General features: G+C 46.2%; 1 protein-coding gene across 3 annotated transcripts in view; it reads left to right on the forward strand.

The window, feature by feature from the left end:
- LOC116945775 (engulfment and cell motility protein 1-like) overlaps positions 1-19009 on the forward strand; it is a 56342-nt gene that overhangs the window by 22439 nt on the left and 14894 nt on the right. For all 3 annotated transcript variants that reach the window (XM_076069677.1, XM_076069678.1, XM_076069679.1), the window contains exons 9-14: positions 1804-1851; positions 2585-2707; positions 4632-4763; positions 6014-6118; positions 8044-8152; positions 11192-11328. In XM_076069677.1, the coding sequence (XP_075925792.1) occupies positions 1804-1851; positions 2585-2707; positions 4632-4763; positions 6014-6118; positions 8044-8152; positions 11192-11328 (654 nt within the window). The remainder of the gene's footprint in view (positions 1-1803; positions 1852-2584; positions 2708-4631; positions 4764-6013; positions 6119-8043; positions 8153-11191; positions 11329-19009) is intronic.

Below are 19009 nucleotides of genomic sequence, written 5' to 3' on the forward strand. Positions count from 1 at the left end.
GGATGCACGGACATATTTCCCAAGGGCCAGTAATTGGTACCTATGGGCTTCTTTAAAAACACGCCAGCCTGAAGTAGGAGCTGCATGAATGCTTGCACCTAGAGCCACTTTCTGCAGATGGGATGTGAACGATATCCGAGTTAGATGGCACTGTGATAGTTATAAATGAACAGAGAACAGTGGCCATGGATATGTCAGTGTAGTTATAGTTGTGATGTTTAAGGGGCTGAAAGGAAGCTGCCAATGTCTCATCATCAAAATTTTATCTTTCATTGACCCGGTAGTTAGAAAAAAATACAGTAAGGATATTCAAGTGGCAACTTGACGTGGAGACTTGTGTTCAACATGTAACTGGGACATCGTAGAATACTATACCTGGTGAGTTGTGAATTAGGCTATGACACTACCCATGCCTGCGTGTGTGTTATGGGTAGCCTAATGACCACTTAAATTGCCCTGCACGTTCTCGCGAGGATAATTTGTTTTCCCAAGGTCTGTAGAGGAAGACAACACTTGGAAGATATCCTACAGCGGTTAACCAAATTGGGATTCTCATGAAGTAACAGCACAATGCAAGCGACCGGTCTTGCTGTTATAATGCAGAAGTTAGCAAAGTTGTACATCCGGCTCTATTTACATGGAGCAATGGGCCACCCATGGGGATTCAGCTGTCGTGTTAACTTGGGGTTGGTTAGGGCACAATCCATGACTACACACCATTGCTTTTCTTGCCCGAGAGACCCAGCGTCTACCCCGTGCTAGGAGAGAGGGGTTGTCTGCAGAATTCCCAGCAGAGCTGATAAGCTGCGGGCATGAGCAAAACTAAGATGTAGTCTCTGCCTCGGACTTAACAAATCCGAGGAAGCACTCCAGAGAGGAAATGCGCAGTCCTCATCATCGGTCAAATTTGTTATCTTTTTGGAACGTGAGATTGCACAGGGCACCGCAGAGGTCATGGGAAGCACCCCAAATGCAGGAAGGGTTTCCTCAGTTTGTTGTCAACATTAGGGGATGTGGGCAGTGTTTACCAAGAATTTACATCCATCTGCAATGCATGACAATCGCGCATCCAAGCACTGTTCAGGCCCAAGCTGCTTTAGCTTCCAGGTCTGGTGAGATCGGGCGCATTGCAAATCCTCAGCAAAATGTAATTCCCACTTGCACGTTTGACCGTCGCTGTTGCTTTAAAATATTGACGCTAAAGTTCCCGTGCGCCCGACGTTGTCTCCCTGCTCAAACGTGCGCTGGGCGGTGCTCACTTCCAATGGCAGCTATGAGCCGGTGGTGAACTTCCACATTCCCCGCACGGGAGCCAGTCTCTCCGAAGAGGCAACCTCTGTTTTGACCACTCACAGAGAGCGGTGCTTGTGTTAGGCCGCACGGAGGAGAGGATGGTGGGCTTTTCCCCAGCTTTGTTGGTTGACTTTGGTGCGAACGCCACGTGTCTATGAATCTGACCAGTCTCACTTTAAAACAACGAGTGCTGCAATCCCACAAAATAGTTTGCGTGTTGCAATTCCGGAGGGAATAAGATTCAACTAAACCCTCGCAACGATTTGAGGTTTCGACCTTAAAACGGAGCCTACCGCCATTTCCGTGAACTATCGTGGCTTTTAAAGATACTTGCCTTCGTAAAGATAAACCAAAGTTTGTTTATTGAATTGTAAATGTCACAAATACAATTGTTTTACATAATGCTAAACCTACATTGGGTGGGTGATTTGAAAGTATGGCATTGTCTTGAACAAATTGTGTATGAACTACCAATATGCTGGTAACACCGATGTTTTTTTCCATTCGCAGCAAATATTTAATTATTTTCAGAAGACTCTGAGACCCACGATTCTCAATGTAAGTAGACACGTTCAACTCCTGTTTTTATATAAAATCCTGGTTTTGTGATCTTCAAGCCTCGTTGTATGTGAATGTGGTCGTTAAGATCTCTAGCGGGGACCGGCGTAACGAGTTCGATTCCCACTCACGGCCAACACCAGTGACGATTATCTGAACTGGTCCTGGGCCTCCCATAGGTCGACTTAGTTACCTGGTGCGGTGTGTATGTATGTTGATCTTCTTTCGCACCGTATGTAGCCAACCGTGCTAATTGGAGGTGCAGGAACATTGAATCAGCATTGCCACTGGGGAGATAAAGGCAGCCAGGTGTGGTGTTGGCCACCCACCCCCTCGTGTGCCATGCCGGCTTTCATAGGTTCTCGCTAACTGTGCTTGCCCCAAAATTCTGTTAAGGCTATAAGGGGGATCTTTTGTCTTTTTTTGTCTAAGATGTCATGTGAGCCACATAACAACGCTTGTTGACCAATAGTGCTTGGGGGGGGGGGGGGGGGAAATAACACGCTGCCGCAGCAGTTTAAAGAAGGTTGTTGCTCCAAGACACAAATGCCATCACTTCCTTGTATTTTTGGCAGGGAGCGTGCGCTGATCTCCCTTTAAAAGTGCCGAGTGGCACGCACGTTGAAAGCATTCTTCTTGGCACGTGCATTAAGCTTTCATGAAACGCACGGTAAGTGCAGCGTTTGTTGGCTGCGAGCATCGATCACATGGTGTGTTTATGTGCGGAACGCAGACCGTGATCCGCAGCAACCGGTCCATCGGCACGGATATGGCGCACCAGCTGTACGTGCTGCAGACACTCTCACTAAACCTGTTGGAGGATCGCATGATGACCAAGCTGGACCCGCAGGACCAGGTCTCGCCCCGCCAGCCACCCCCCCCGCTCCAGCTGACCGACGCGCACCCCTTCGCACACGGCTCCCTGCATCCCTGCATCTCCCCCCCCCCCCCTACACACACACACACACACTCTCGCCGTGGTGCTGAACAAACCAGTCAGAGTCGAGTGCACACGTAAAGCAGAGCTCCGTTCTGTGGCTCCACGTGTAAATTATTCGATGAAAAATTAGTGCAGAGAGCTACTGGTTTTTCGGACCAATGTCCAGCGTCAGTTTTGGCCGTCTGGGTCTCGTCAGCAAAATCAGGCTTATTAAACAAATGCTGTTGGATCACCAGATGTTATTGGCAAGAGCACTCCACTGGGCTTGTAACGCCATCTTGCCCCACATCACCCGATTGGTTGAAGTCACTGGAATTGATTTCTGGTGGATCAGCAGTCTGCTCCAAATCTAGTCGGTGCGGACAGCCTTAGCATAAATCGTCAAATTCATATCGTCTGTGTATTTATTTGCTAGGGATCCACTGAAAGATATAACTTCATCAAATAGCTTTTGAATCTTGCTTTGTTATCAAACTATGCGATGTACGCAATGAATAACTTAATAGTATTGACAAATAATGCATAATCTTGTGACGGATGCATGAAGGTTGAACAGTGTAATAGACTCCCTGTGTGGAGTCTTTGGGTTCAGCCGAAGCGCCCAAAGGGCTCAAGATTGCCAAGCTGACGATGCAACCGTTCACATTCTGAGAGCAGCGAAAGTTCTTGAGTCCCTAATGCACAGACGGCGTGTTGATAGCCACATAGAGCAAAATTGTTCCCCCTTAATTACAAGTGGTAATGGTTACCCTTCTTAGGTAAGCGCTGAATGTAATACCTCTTGTCTATTCAACGTTCCCTTTCCAACAGCAGTTGAAACTCATGAAATGTTGGCAGGACTGTAGATGGAACTTGCAGCGATGAGGACCCCTAGTGGCCTTCACTATAATTTCAATGTTGATATAAACCACATTGAGACGGGTACATTGGCTAATACAGCCAGCACTCTTTTATGAAATGACATTGCTTTTCAGTTAAATTGTACCATTCTTTCACAAAAGAAACAGGAATGTGAATGTCCTATTGTGTGGAAATATTTTGCTTGAAATAAACCGAGCTCGGTGAATACACACCCATAACAAGGTCTTTACGAGCAGGGCAGTACCAAATTACACTGAAGGTCGATTTCAGAGAGTATCTGGGTTACGAAAATAAATTGAAAGCAGGTCTAACACAACGGTGCAACTGCAAAGCACAAAGGTATGAATTGCCGTAAATAATTGTAGATTTTTTTTTTTACTCTTTAAAGTGAAGCAATGTTAACACAGTTGAACGACGTTACAAACAAGTGAAAGTAAAAAAAAATAGTTATAAAAAATTATTTAAATAATTTTGCATTTAGATTGCCCAAACGATGAATCCCATATGAAAACATTGAGAGTTTAGGTTTCTACCAAATACGATCGAGATGCTTGATTGTTCGAACCTCGTGACGCACGACGGGTGAATGTGCATCTCAGAATTTCGTATTAACTCTCGGTACATGACCTAGGAATCTTGTGGAGTGTTGTTAAGTTGTGAGTGTGAATCTATATGTTTGTTAAAGATGATGCTGATTCCTTAGGAAACACTTTTAAGGATACACCTAGGCCAATGTATGTCTCTCCTTACTGATAGTGGAAGGTAGCCAGTTTTAATAAAACGGTAATAATGAACAATATATATACCTATTTTTACTTTGATCTATCATGTGTAAATTACAAAACCGATTACGCGCCAGGAAAGGTAGTTGGTTTTGTCCGTGTCTTGGTTTGCGCAGTGTTAACGGTTACTTGAAAGAAAATGGGCCATTACCTAACTCCACAAGGAGACGACTCATGTTGCCGTTTTATTTGTCCAGGTCCAACGGGATCTGCTGATGGAGCTGCGCAAGATCGCCTTCGACAGCGATGTGGATCAGACGAACAACAGTGGCTCCATCGACAAGAGGAAGTCCATGTTCACGCAGGATTACAAGAAGCTGGGCTTCTTGGTAAGTGCCGCTTATAGCCACGAGTCGCAAGCCGGCGTTCCTCCGTGCTCGAACGAGCAACGAGGTGACCCATGTCTCCCGTGATGCGCTGAGCCAGTGGTAGAGATTCAACACTAATCGATGACAGCTGTGGGAAAGTAGACATGCTCTCTGTGCCAGCACTTCCTTGTAAACCACAATAATAACTACTCGCACAGTCATTTACGAATCGCCACAATGACTGCTCACAGACTCCTTCATAAAACTTCACAAGTAATACAGAAAGACTCAGATATTAGCCACCACAGTTCGTACAGAAACAAGCTACTTTATAAACCTGCGCACTCCACTCCACAAACACACTGCATTTTAAAGGACCACAATAACATTAGCAGCAGGAACCATTATAAATACAATGGGATGGCTTCAGCCTCCTCCGCTTGTCTGGATAATTATCATAAGCTGGCATTATTAGCATATGAGTTATTTGCATTTGGTAATGGGAAATTGATTGCACATGTCAAATAAATCATTTGGCCTGTGCAATGGGAGTGAGTCTTTTGATCAACTGACTATTATAGACACTTTTTGTGGTTTATTCAAGTAATGTAATTTCCCTTGAAATATAAGGGGTGCCCTAGGACTTCCAGTGACATGGGGGTCTTCCGCAGCCTGTTTCCCGGCCCCGCATTGGATAATTAATAACGTCATTAAAATCCATGGTCTCTTGCCAACTGTTTAGTTTATTTTTCATTTATGTTATTAATATTTAAAGGCATTGGCCATTAGTTACCTTGAGATACAGTTCATTCTTATTTTGTGTTTTGTTTTTTTTTTGCTACTTCCATTTGGATTGTCTCTCTGACTTAGTGCACCATTTGCGACTTCTGAATGTAAAATGTTATCCTTCTGCAAGTGACGCAAAGCGGTCAGTCTGGTAGACCCGTTCTTCGACGCCGGTGGAGGAGTCCACGAGCGAAGTTGACGCGAGCTATAACGGTGGTCGTTGATAGCTGTAGAAGATTGACAATGAGGCGATTGCCCGCCGGCGAGCGAGGTGACTGGAGGCAGTCGGTGGGTGCTGGATCGTCAGTCGCCCTCTCACTGCTGCCCTACGTTGAATTATATCCGGTGCAAGGAGGCGGGAGAACTGGGTGCTCTGTCTCCCCACACGGGACAAGGGTTTTTCCAACCGGGGGCAAATGTGTGCGTCGTGTGGAAGCGATCACCGGACGCAAATCGCGTTGTTTGCCGCTCTCCTTCCCCTGCAGAACAGTGTGAACCCTGCGCTGGACTTCACGGCCACCCCCCCGGGCATCCTGGCGCTGGACTGCATGCTCTACTTTGCCAAGCAGCACCAGGACTCCTACATCAGAGTGAGTCCAGCTGTGAACACAGACATTGCTCCGCACGAGAGGGGGGGCGGGGGGGAGGAGGTGTACTGTTCGTGAGATTGCGCTGCACATGTTGCGGGACTTCTGCATGTTAACTATGCTTTTGAAGAACGTAAACGTATTCTGCATCTAAGTCATTGGTTACGCCATGATTGTCCATCGTTTTTTGCTTTGTGAATTTATGAGTCTTAGAGAAATGCGCTGCTGTCCTGTTATCATCCTTGTTTTTTCATTTTCCCCCGTTGTTATGCAAACCGCGTTTACCATCGCATCTGCATCGCATCTGGAGACTTTTAAGAAACATCCGTTCAGAACTCTCACAGTGAGCAGTATAGCTCATCGTGGCAGAGAAGGGCCTCAAAAATGACAACACATGACTACTTCCCCTGTCCCGTACATTGAATTCTTATCCAACAATGGATGCGGCATACCTTTTAAATGTCCTACAAATAGCGTTAGTGTTAGGCACTTGGAAATTAGTCTCATTTTTGTAATCTTAACGATGATATGTGTTTTTGAGAAAGCTTGCTGGGTGTCTGACGTGCCTTCATTAAATCCCGTAACGTGTTCTACAGCACGCATATGAGAATCCGAGCTTGGTGTGTCTGTCGCGACATCGCTGGATGTCGCTGTGTGTGTGGCCAGCCTGGCAAAGGCACGCCACACAATAATGTACCGTCAGCACGGGCTGACAGCAACCAGTGCAACCCTGCGCTGGGTGCAATGCCGGCCCTAGAGGACAGGGTGCTGGGAGGGTGCCGGCTTCGGGAACGGGGTTCCACGGGGCCATGGCACTCTGGTTGACCCCGGAGGACACGTGACCGGGGGCGTCTGCCCGGGGACCCCCAAAAGGGGGGCTGGGGGGACCACGTGTCCAGGAGAGATCCTCCTCGATGGTTCGAGAACGGGGTCGTGGCTAGGGGCGGAGCGTGCCCCACCACGGGGGATAAAAGCCGGTCTCCCAGTGGGACCGGCTGCTGTTGTTGTGATCCTGAAGAATCTATGTGCTACCCTCCGCCTGAAGACAAGAGCAACACGTGATCAGGACCCAGACTGGGGTCCGTTCGTCATAGCTACTCAGTAATGTTAGCATAGTTAGCCCGGTGGACCACCACCCTAGGTTAATATCTGGTAAAGGGGCAGTTACCCCTTTTTGTATATCGTGTTGATTAAATAAATGTGTTGCCTCTCAACTGTACATCTTAGTGTCCGTTTGAGCCCACTACATAGCTATGATGAAGTCGGGTGCATCGTAGCTTGTGCGTTGTTCTTTCTGCGCTTGTGAGAGTCCCTCCATGAACAGGCGTTTGTCCTCGAGGTGGCCAGATGGCTCAGAGGTCATAGTGCCGAGCTGGCATTGCTGAGATCCCTGGTTTCAATCTAGGCTGCCGCCTGTGAATTCATGGTGTTAGCCAGTCACCGAAGACTGACAATTTTTTTTTCTAAATTTGGCAAAAATTGCCGCACTAATAATTAAAAAGATTGCTCTGTCTGACATGTGACAGCCATCACTTTAAGGGTTGGTGGGAAAATGCTGACCCCTATTTGTGTGCAACAGAGACCACTTGAAGGGATCTCAGCAGTAGCATTGTGATATCTGATTCTTTTTTCTGTTCTTTAACACAACGGGTTTCACTGCTCTAATTTGATCCAAATGAACCGTCCCATAATATGCCACCGATAGTAAATCATGATTAAGTTGGGGAATAAGATTGAACATCTTCATAGTAGAGAGCATTCGTGTGGTGGCAACGGTGCCTTTGGCAACGTTGAAATCTTGATCTCGAAGGTGAAAAGAGAAAAAAAATCAAAAAGGAAATCTTGCGTTTCTTCCACTAAGACTGCTCGCAACCGCGGACCCTGTTGAAACCGTCGCCGTGTCTCTGTGCCGTCTGCCCGCGGAGCAGCTGGTGCTGGAAAACAGCTGCCGCGAGGACCGCCACGAGTGCCCGTTTGGCCGCAGCAGCATCGAGCTCACGCGCATCATGTGCGAGATCATGCGCATCCGCGAGCCCCGTGAGTACAGGCGTCGCGCCTCGCGCACGGACGTTCGTGCGTCAGTGTAGGAGCGTGCAGTCCTGTCCATGCGAGAGAGAGCGAGTGCTGATATAGTGACCGCGTAGACGCGAGTGTGCGTTTAACCACCAGACACGGTGAAAACGTTCACATATGCCATCATGACCTTCAGATGTCCCTGATTCGCACACTAAGTTCCGTCGACCAACATTTCACGGCTGGATCATTGAAGCGAAGGGCTGAAAATTACCCTGACGCCAGCCGGCCAACAGTGACCTTGATTGCCATTGAAATATATTACTTTGGAATTGGCCATATGATTCAATGGCGAAACTGGCCAAGATTCCAGTATTGCTGTGCAGGACCCGCCGGGCAGGCTCTGTGTGACCTGGCTTCCACATAGTTCCGCAGCTGTACCACTCCCAAGTTCCCACCAGAAGTTGTATAGGATTCTAAAAATGGCATTGCGCTTCCACGGCAGAAAATAAAAGAATCTCCCATCTGTCTCTACCTCTCAATGTGTGTTCATGCACACTGACCTTCTGATAGTCACTCCATCGAGTCCCTCACACTTTCCCATATGTTTTGTGTCCAGACATATATGTTTAAGGCAACAGACATCACAAAACCCATTGCATCTACAGCATTGTAGGATGCTGTTGGCATGAATGACGCTATACAAAATTTAAGTATTGTTATGATCTTGCTGCGTGTAATTGGTTTAAGGTTAATTATTTATGTCATAATATTCATGAATTTAAACTAGGCAACCTTCACGATAACCAGTCGTGGCAGAAATAATTAGTTTTTGTGAGATCTGGGGCTGTGGTTGTCGCCGTCACAATTTTGTCCTGCTGTATATCAAATATTCATGATTATTTACTCCTATTTGAGGCAGAGCAATACAACATTTTTGTGTGGCACCTCCCCGGGTGAACGTAAAGTCTCTGCTGGCTATGGCTATCATTGGTCTATAATTTACCACAACTGCATGAAATATTAAGCTGGCACTCTGTACAGCTTCCTCGGGCACTTTTTACATTTTACTCAATTTACAGCCAGAAAATCGAGCACCTCCTCAAATCGCTGTCACTTTTCTATCACTTCGCACTGCCGTGTTTAGATGACTGTGCCTGGAAAGAGCGATTCGTGCACATCTCCACATAAAATACTTAACAGAATGTGTCTGCGGTGATTCTTTCTCTCCTTAATTACCGCTTGTGCATTATTTAACAGCAATTCAGTAGCCACGGCCTAAATTAACCTGTCACTACAGTAGTTGGTTTACTGCAAATGGATTTTAAGCTATCTGGAGCCGTTATACTTTAGGCAGCAGCGTTGCTTTGAACATTCCTCAGGCTTGGCATGCGTAAAGTGGGCTTTCCTATTTAGGATGTGAATTTTGGAGCCTTCACTGCTATCGCTATATAAATCATATAATTATAAGCAGAACATAAATTTGGCCCAGCAGAGCATTTGAACGTGATAAATGTGCATTGCCTGATTGATGGAGAGTGTGTTCGTGCATTCATCGTGTTCTCTTGGGAGCTGGGCGCACAGTGTCTCGGGGTTCAGAGCGCTGAGCTGGCACCACAGATAACCTGGGTTCGAATCCAGGCACATACCCCGAAAGACACTGGGTTCTCCAGTTTAGCACGTTTGTTCTCTCATCTCTTATTCATTCCCACCTCCTTGCCATTAGAGCTACCCCAACATTCATCTTAATAATGAATTTTTTTTTACAAACCCTAAAATTGTTTTATTATTTTTGGAAGAAACAATTATAGTGCTTTATCAACAAACCTGCATTTTTGTTACACAGGTCTCAGCTGAATGCAAGACGTGGAGTCTCAATGGGCTCTCATCATGCCACGCTTAAATAGAATTTCACACAAAAACCAGCATGCCAATTTTGTCCAATATTCATCCCTTGAACAGCACCGTGAAGTCCTAGGATTATAAACACCTTCACAGGACTTAAAGGCCCAAGTCTGCACATATGCTGGCATATGTCCATTCAAGTCTACGCTCGATTTTATTAATACGTAGCAATGCAGCTAAGTGATACTTGCCTCACTGTCTACATGTGCAGCCCTTTTGTCAATCCACTGTTGGATGAGGACCTCCCCACGCTGATCAGTGGCAGTTGGTGATGGCAGGACCATACGTTTTGCTGCACTACTCCGTTGCCCACAGCATAGCCCCCACAGCACCCTATAACACCTTTTTATGACTGTTAGTTGCCCAGCCAAGCATCATCCAGGCTGAACCATGTCTTAGCTTCTGAGATGTTCCTAGGATATAATGCATTCCAGGTAATTTGGTCAAAACACTAACCCTTGTGTAAATCTACATATGCATATTTGGGTTGACTAGGCAATTCTTCTGGGGTAGATGAAACAAATTCCTCCTTGTTGGAAGCCAACAGCGATGACCCCGATGAATAGTCTCGCTCCCAACACAGCGATCTGGAATGTCCATCACTGGCTCCAGGGGTGCTCGTTTAAGTGGGAAGTGAATTTTATCGACTCTTAGTTGGCTTTCATCACGTCGGGATGTTTTGTGATTTTTTTGTACACGTGGTTAATTTATTGGGCAACAAACTCGGCATAAAAAGAACGGCGGTTTGCACTGGCTTTACGAGCCTGGTTTCTAAGGTGTTCTTGTTTGTCCTGGGGCCCGACATCAAACCAACGACCTGGAGCTACTAAAGGAGCCGTTACCACGGACGCTCGAAGGGCACATTTAGCGCCGCACGGTATCATACATGCGGGAGGAACCAGAGTAGCCAGAGAACGTCCACGCGTGCGAGAGAGTGGGCTAGCGAGGGGTTAGCACTCACTCCGCTTGCTGTACTGCCATATCCTGGCCTCCATAGTGCTGATTACAGGTGCATGTGTCTAGCTCTCGTGACCTCTACTTCACCTGATGGGTTATGTGCTCCCCGGACGTGGTTCTGACGGGGGTTCTGACGGGGTTGTGATGTTGTGGTAAAGAGTGGTTGTTTTTTTCCATAGAAGTCTGTGTCTCCCATTGCAGCATCGGAGACGGGCCAGGATTACTACCCCATGTACTTCACACACGACAACGCCTTCCAGGAGCTGTTCTGCGTGTGCGTGCAACTGCTCAACAAGACGTGGAAGGAGATGCGCGCCACCTTCGAAGATTTCGACAAGGTCAGACCATCGTGCCTACTGCATTCATGCTTTAGTCTCAACTGCGTGGCCACTTATAAAAGTAGCAAAGCTTGCAACACACCACAAATATGTTTGCAGTATCTGCTGCCTTGGGCCACCCTCGATGTCCTGCCTCAGCCCACGTGCACATCTTGAGTCACTGTGATTTCTCTAAGTAGTTGATTTTTCGGTATGTATGTGTAGTGACGCCTGATACGGTAGTCTTCAGTAAATAGGAGTATTTCCAGTATAAATGCAATTTTCCAAAAGCACTACAACCTGCTGTCGCTCGCATACACTGGGAATTGTCAATCACGACAACACACCTTATTGATGAAGTGTTGACCTTTGCAATATTGACATCAATTCAATCAGTAAATGGTGCTAATGTGATTGCTTACCAGGCAGGGGCCTTTCGGTGACAGAAAGGGATTTCCAGGATTTGCAAAAAGCACGCAATTCTCGACAAGCTTGTCCGCACATGGCTGTAACAATGCAGGTTGCGAACACGGATTGTTTGCTGATATTCTTAACCAGAAAGAATCATCCCGCCATCCTTGTGAAGAAGAAAGTTGTCAATGGGTATATACACGTGTTAGCATCTTTTATTTGCAACCGGAATCATTAAAACTTCTAATGCTTTGGGGACAAAAAACTCAAACATTTATGGAAACAGTTTTAAGGCATATTCTTGGTTCTTTCGGGAAAGTCACCACGTAGAAGGGAAACAATACAATAATAAAAATATAAAACAATAAAATTCTTGCGACGTTTCGACTGCAACACAAGCAATCATCATCAGGTGTGAAAACCACAGCAAGAAAATTTGAAAAAAGTGGCGGTTTTTTTTTTTACATTAGCCCGCGGAGAGTTTTAAGGCAGTTTGGACGAATAGGCCAAAATAGCCTGTATTCCGATGCTTCTCAACCGATGTGCCGCTCCACAGTCACAAGTGTGCCGTGGTATTTTTGGAATTTTGTTTGCGAGCCGGTACAGACAGACTCCACTCCAGTGAGTTTAACACGATCCGGCCCCCACCCCCGACCCTCTCATCTTCCTCCCTCCATTGGTCACTCATGCACAGGGCAGCGCAGCAAGAGTCAGACAGCCGTCAGCCCTCACTCCTCACCCCCAGCCCTCTCAACTTCCTTGGTTGCGCATGTGCCACTTGGGCAAAAAAAGTTGCACCCTGCAAGTTCTTGCCCACGCCACTGCTGGCCGAAGGGCCCTCAGCTCTAGAGGGCACTACGAGTTGAGGGTATTTGGCCTGCTCTTCCATATGTTTGACGAGGCGGGAGTACCCACACCTATCCCCACCACACGTGACCTGCCGATTCTCGAGCTGTGAATGTACCCATGTATACTGCCTGGTGGAATCAAACCAGTCCGGCATGCAAAACCATTAAAACGCGGCAGCATTCCTAATACAGTAAAACCTTGGATTGCGAGCATAATTCGTTCCGGAAACTTGTTTGTAATCCAAAGCACTCGTATATCAAAGCACTCGTATATCAGTTGTGATCACGTGACGCTCGGCAGACAAAGCGTATGCGTACTACTCGTATTGCAAGACCTCGCTCGTTTATCAAATTAATATTTATCGAAAATTTTTGCTCGTCTTGCAAAACACTCGCAGACCAAGTTTCTCGCAATCCAAGGTTTTACTGTACAAATAAATTACCAAACGGACAAATAATCCAGAAACGGAGATTTACATTATTTGTTACACGTGTCGCGAATATCAAGCAAGCTCAAGAGTGTGCCGTGGAATAAAAAAAAGTTGAGTGAGCAACCGTCCCAGAAGTTTGTTTTTTTAGTGGGGGGAGGCCGTTCTGTTAGCAGTGGCGTTACTAAACCATCTCAGGGTTGCACCTTTGACTCGGCATCAGTAAAATGAATTGGATAGACCCTTTTGATAAAAGACACTCGAAGTTTGATTAGAGATGGAATATAATCTCCATGATTAAATAAAATGGCAATTTAGGATCACGATTCCATTTACCAACCAATGTTATTTTACAAATTTACCAACCAAAACAGTGCATATCCGTCGTGTAATTAGAACACCAATAATGATAAAAACATTTGTGTGCAGTCTATGACTAAGCCAACGTCTATAAAACACCAAACTTTGGTTAAACTCCAGATAATTGTTTTAAATTCCAGAAGAAAGTTGTCTGCAAATAGCTTCACGAATTACATGCTGGCTCTCTCAGCATGCACAGCCAATGGAAGTATTTCCATTAACAGTAGAATTCATTTCAATCTTCCCCACAGATTTAAATCCACTGAGAGTTCTTAAAACAATTGCAGGTTATTTTGGGTGGAAGAGTGGCGCTATCGATGCTATTATGCTAGAAAATGGAATTACTGCAAAGAAAGGTTAGTCTTCACGGACGGGTGCCTGAGATTATTATGTGCAGGCTGCCTGATAAGCTCAATAAAGCAGCTCAGTCATGTACAAAATATTCGAAGCAACCTTGACATGACCACCAGACTCCCATATGTCTATAAATCTCACTTCAGACAGGTCCTGGTTAATGGTGCCTTGGCAGCAGTGTGTGTGTGTGCATACACACACGATCTTTCAGTACTGATAGATAGTTGTGACCTCTAGTGTTCAAAATTGTTTGGCATTTTGAAAGAAAAAAAAATCACATTGAAGTCAATTTATGTCAGCCAATAAATTCAGCGCATGAGCAGTAAATGCAGTGTCAATGTCGTAAAATATTTCCTCAATAGTGCCCGTGCTTCGAGCAGGCTGCAGAGTTGTGGGTCTCTCTGCACTTAATTCAAGCCAGCGAACCTAGCTCCATGCAGTTTAATTAAAAAGTTTCCAAAGTTTTCGTTGTCGTTTCCTCAAATTTTTATCTCGTTTATCGCCTGGATGTTTGGCCATTGATTTGATAGCTGTGATAGTCAGCCTATTAATATGGTCATTGCCAGTGTATTATCTGCTATAATTAATTACAAGTTTTGGCACTTTCTCTTTTAAATCAAAAGTGTCCTGTGGGATCAGTGCCTCCTTAGATGTAGAGGCAAAAGGGCAGACTGGGTACATGCGTCTGGGAATACGTTTTTAGAATGTTGCCTTTTATTCCAACATCTGTGGAACGTTTACATGTTCGTTAGCGTTAAGGTCAATTGTCTTCTCGCTCAAATGAGAATTGCGATGATGCTCACCTCTCTTGGTGGCCCCGAGCCAGTGGTCAAATCCCAGCATTCCCATGGGGAGTTCCAGTCTCTCTCCACGTGTCGACCGCTGTTGACTTTCCGCAGTGGGGGTACGTGTTTGGTTAACCCTTAAAAGGTTGATGTTGAGCTGGGTTAATCCCCAGCCAACCTACTTTTTACCCCCCATCCACTTAACCTCCTGTTTCCCACACATTTTCAGTCCTGTAGTTGTGAAAAGCAAAATAAAAATAAATGAAAACATTTTTATTTTTTACCAACGTGACTTTACCGAAAAAAGCCAAAGAGTATGAATCCTTGCAGTCATGAAAGCTTCAAATCTAGAATTGTGAAAAGCACTTTGGCAGGCCGGAGGGAAAACCCTAGGCTCTTATGAGTTGCGACACGTAACAAGGAAGTATTTTAACTTGTATGCCCGTCGTGTTTCTTGGTTTGTACCATGTTAAAACTGCCACCACTTGTGTGTTGCATTTCTAAGAGCGATTCGTGGCCCACTTGGACCAATTCACGAACCGAGCACGTGGCCTGAGCTCAGATTCTCGGGGGGCAGCCTGCGAGCTGTACATATGAAGCAATTGGCGGGACCCCGGGGTGGGAAAAAACGCGTAGCGACACGAGTCTTACCTTGCCGACAACACAACTAGTGTCAATCGATTGGCCTCGTCGAGAGCTACTCGGGGCACTAAGTTTCGTAAAAAGTTGAAAAATTACATAAACACGTAAAATTCACTGCGGGGGCGGGCTCGCCTTGGCAAAGAAGCCGAGGATCGACGACTGACCGGAGGGCGTCGTCGCCGCGCGCGACTGCGGCGGACGCCCCCGGGGCTTGCGTTTGGCCGGTGGGGTGGCGCCCATCGTGTCGATCGCCGCCTGCTGCTGCTGGCGCTTGTTGGCGCGAGTCTGGGCGGGCGGCGCGTTGCTGTCGGGATCACGAGTGGGCGGACTGAAAAATAATAATTATTATTGACCTGATTTTTGCGGGACCCCAGGGTCCCGCCAAATGATTCACATGTACCTTCAACTTTTTTTTGCGCCGTACATGGCCAACCGCGCCAATCGGACGAGCCGTACCCGTTGTGGTCACCCCCCATTAACCTCCCTGCTCGGGGCGCTCCCCCCACCTTCAGCCGAGCTGCCATCGGAAACGGCCTTGATACCACGGGGGTCAAACGTGGAATAAATGCGTACTGTTTGTTTGAAATCAAAAGAAGATAGACGGCTCCCTTCTGTGGGAATGTGGAATTGTTAACCGACCAGTGGCACAGGGTTGCCAATGGACACGAATCCTGCCCAATTGTTCAAATGACCATGGAGACACTGTGGCTTTGTTTTTTAACTTAAATATGAGCTCCAACCGGGACGTACTGCAGTTCCATGGAGACACGGTTGCTGTTGTCCTGTGCCATGGGTACCGTTTGCACTGTGGCTTTATAGACGCATACCCTGTTGAAAAGGTCGCTGCAAACTTTAATTTAAGTGGTGACGTAGTCTCAGAATGCTGCGAGTGCCCTTCTCTTCAACCCGGTGTTTGCCGAAAGAAATCTAAATGTTAGTACTCTGTGGTACATTTTCAGCCAATGGCATCATTGTACATTTCGCTCATTGGTTAATTTATTGGAATTGCACTTTTCTCAATCCACTTGTAAATACTGCATTTGTTTATCAGGCCATTCCATAGCTGTTTATAATATTTCCATACATTATCATTCCACTGACGAGATAAAGGCCTCCCTCACACTATATTGGTCATGAATAAATGTTTCTCTGTTTCGTCACACCGGTCGGTGTAGGTTGGTGAAGGAGTTCTGGACCAGAACCGATTCAAACAATCCCTCGCTACTAATGTTAGCTATGACTAGGAATTAAAATCCGGTCCCCAGGTTCATAGCAGTGCGCTAATCACTCTGCCACTGCTTTGACCCAAGATATTAGTTAATCAGTATGAAATCAAAATGTGTGCGAATATGCTAGCTGGTGACTATGAAATGTCAGGGTTCACCCTCCCACTCGAAGACCCCACCTCCTTCGTAGCGACCGACTCAATCGAAGAAACTGCTTAGCAACACACACATGGGGCCAACTCTTGTGGTGTCTCTGCCTGCACACCTGCATAGCACCGTCGAGCTGTGATTGTCCGAGTTGTATGGACAGGGCCACTGAGAAATTTCTAACGCTGTGCCAACTTGCCAAACACCCTTAATACATCAAGCAGCCGTGCAGTGGGGAGAGGATCAATCGGCTGCTTCTTGGCCACATCCAACTCGCTCGCGTTGCCTTTGTTGCTTGGATACGTGGGAAGATGAGCAATTTGACGAATGGATCAAGATGTCATCATGGCGGACGCTGTTTGAAGTCATTGCATCCCACTAACGCTCTACGCCCTCCCCATCGGATTCTGTAGCTGCTGCACCCAGCCAATCGCTTACAGAAGCGGCCATTAAATGATTCGCTCTTCGTGAGACAGCTCGCCTGTTAAGGAGTCGTAGAGGACACGTTGCGTTTGAGAGAAGACGTTGGCTGTTGCGTGTGAATGAATGAGGAGTCGGTCATTGGTTGCACGTATCGGGGTTGGGGTGGTGGGGGGGGAGCGCCCTGGGCCGGGGCGTTGGGCGTCCCCCCTTTTAAAGGCTCGCGCAGCTTCACCGTGCCGCCGTGGCGAGACTGCAGCACCTCCACAGGGGCTGGCCAGTGCAGTGGAGGAATAGCGAAACCGCTTGTTGTTGTCTTTAGTTTTTTGTCCTTACCCCCCCCCCCACACCTCCGATTAGCACGGTTGGCTACGTGCGGTGTGAAAGAAGTTCAACATACATACGTGCGTACGTATCTGTGCTTTTGCTTTGCTCTTCCTGGAATGGAAGTTGAGAGTGATGCTGTATTAACTTATTGTAAATCGTAAATTTGCACAATATTCGCAATTGCTTCGGCTAAGAGTGCGTGAACCGGCGGTGTGTACGTATTTATTTACGGGTTTGATATACATTGTATGAATGCATGGTACCGTGAACGTTATAGATTCAAGATGTTTGTGTACGTGTTACCACACGTTTGCTAAGAACGTGTCAATCGACATCCTGGACACTCTTGAAAATGAGACGTTACATCTCACAAATTTTTCCTTGTGAAAAGTTTGTTTTAATAAGTGAAATAAAATTATTAATTGTAAAACTGGTCAAAATCACACTCGGTATATTGCCGTCAGGATGGCAATGCCTGTTGTTATTCTCTCTCTGATGCGCATGCTTATGTTTATTGAATAGAAACAGTTGGCGTGCGGCGAAATGTCACGCTTGGAGGCACACGCTTGCCGGTTTGAGGCCCTCATAACACTTACGTGTGATGGGCTTCTTAAAGACCTGCGCTGACTACCACCTCACCACAATGCCAATTCACGGAAAGACTCGCCTTTTGTGTTACGCCTGCCAGCTCATCTGTCTCTTCTGGCAGTTGCAGAATCTGACTGTAAACCTCGTGTTGTGTGCGATGCAGATGTATGTATGTATGTTGAACTTCTTTCGCACCGTACATAGCCAACCGTGCTAATCAGAGGTGCGGATAATATATGGTGTAACGTTTATTTTATTCAGGTGACATTAATATTCTTTGATTCCTCGCAATTTTCACATGATTACAATATTAGTATTTTTTTTTATATATACAGCGTGTTTCTTTTCATTGTACATCAGGTAATTGAATATAGTGTTAAGTAGGATTAATTTAATAATAGAAATGCTGTAATAACAGTAATTTCTTACGGCTCTTTGTCAATCCACTGCTGGAGGGAAGACATCCCCAGGTGCCCGAGTGGTAGAGCAAAGCTGCGTTATGAGTTCAAATCCTGCTTGGGAGTCGAGTCAGCCCGTCATCCCACTGGATAGATAAAATAAGTACCACATTGTGGGAAAGTCAACCGTGGTTGTCCAATGGATGTAGATGTGTGGAATTTCCACTACTAGCTCAGGGCTGTAATCAGGAGCTTGACTTGACACGCAATGGCGAGACGATAATGTCGCTGTGGCAGAGTGCTCAGCTGACAGTGGAAAGATTCAAAATCAAATACCTGTTGGGGTGCTTCTCCAACCTATCATCCTTCCAGGGCCAATAAAATGACTACCACTTAGTGAGAAGACAGCACTGGTTTATCCTGTAGAGAAACTGTCCCTTTGGGAATGTAGAATTCCTTCCACTGGTTTCAGACCATCTAACACAGATGAGTATCAACACACATCCTCGTTTGAACGTGGTATACGCGTCGCGTTTCTGTTCGTTTCACTGATGACTATTACTGTCTTGCATTGTTTATTATCAAGATAATTATCAACTGGATAGAATTGGCATATTTTCTTTGCCGGCATTTGCCATGGCACATTCGACTCAATAAATCCTTTTTGATCCCCTGGTCTGTCCTCGCATGACACCACCTACGGTAATTGCTTGAACAAAGTACGAGGTGCTTCGTGAATTTTAAACATTCCCTTGTGATCGGTGGCTA

This window comes from Petromyzon marinus, chromosome 25 (genome assembly GCF_048934315.1).
Source record: "Petromyzon marinus isolate PM22_M1 ecotype Great Lakes invasive population chromosome 25, UKy_Petmar_22M1.pri1.0, whole genome shotgun sequence".
Lineage (NCBI taxonomy): Eukaryota > Metazoa > Chordata > Hyperoartia > Petromyzontiformes > Petromyzontidae > Petromyzon > Petromyzon marinus.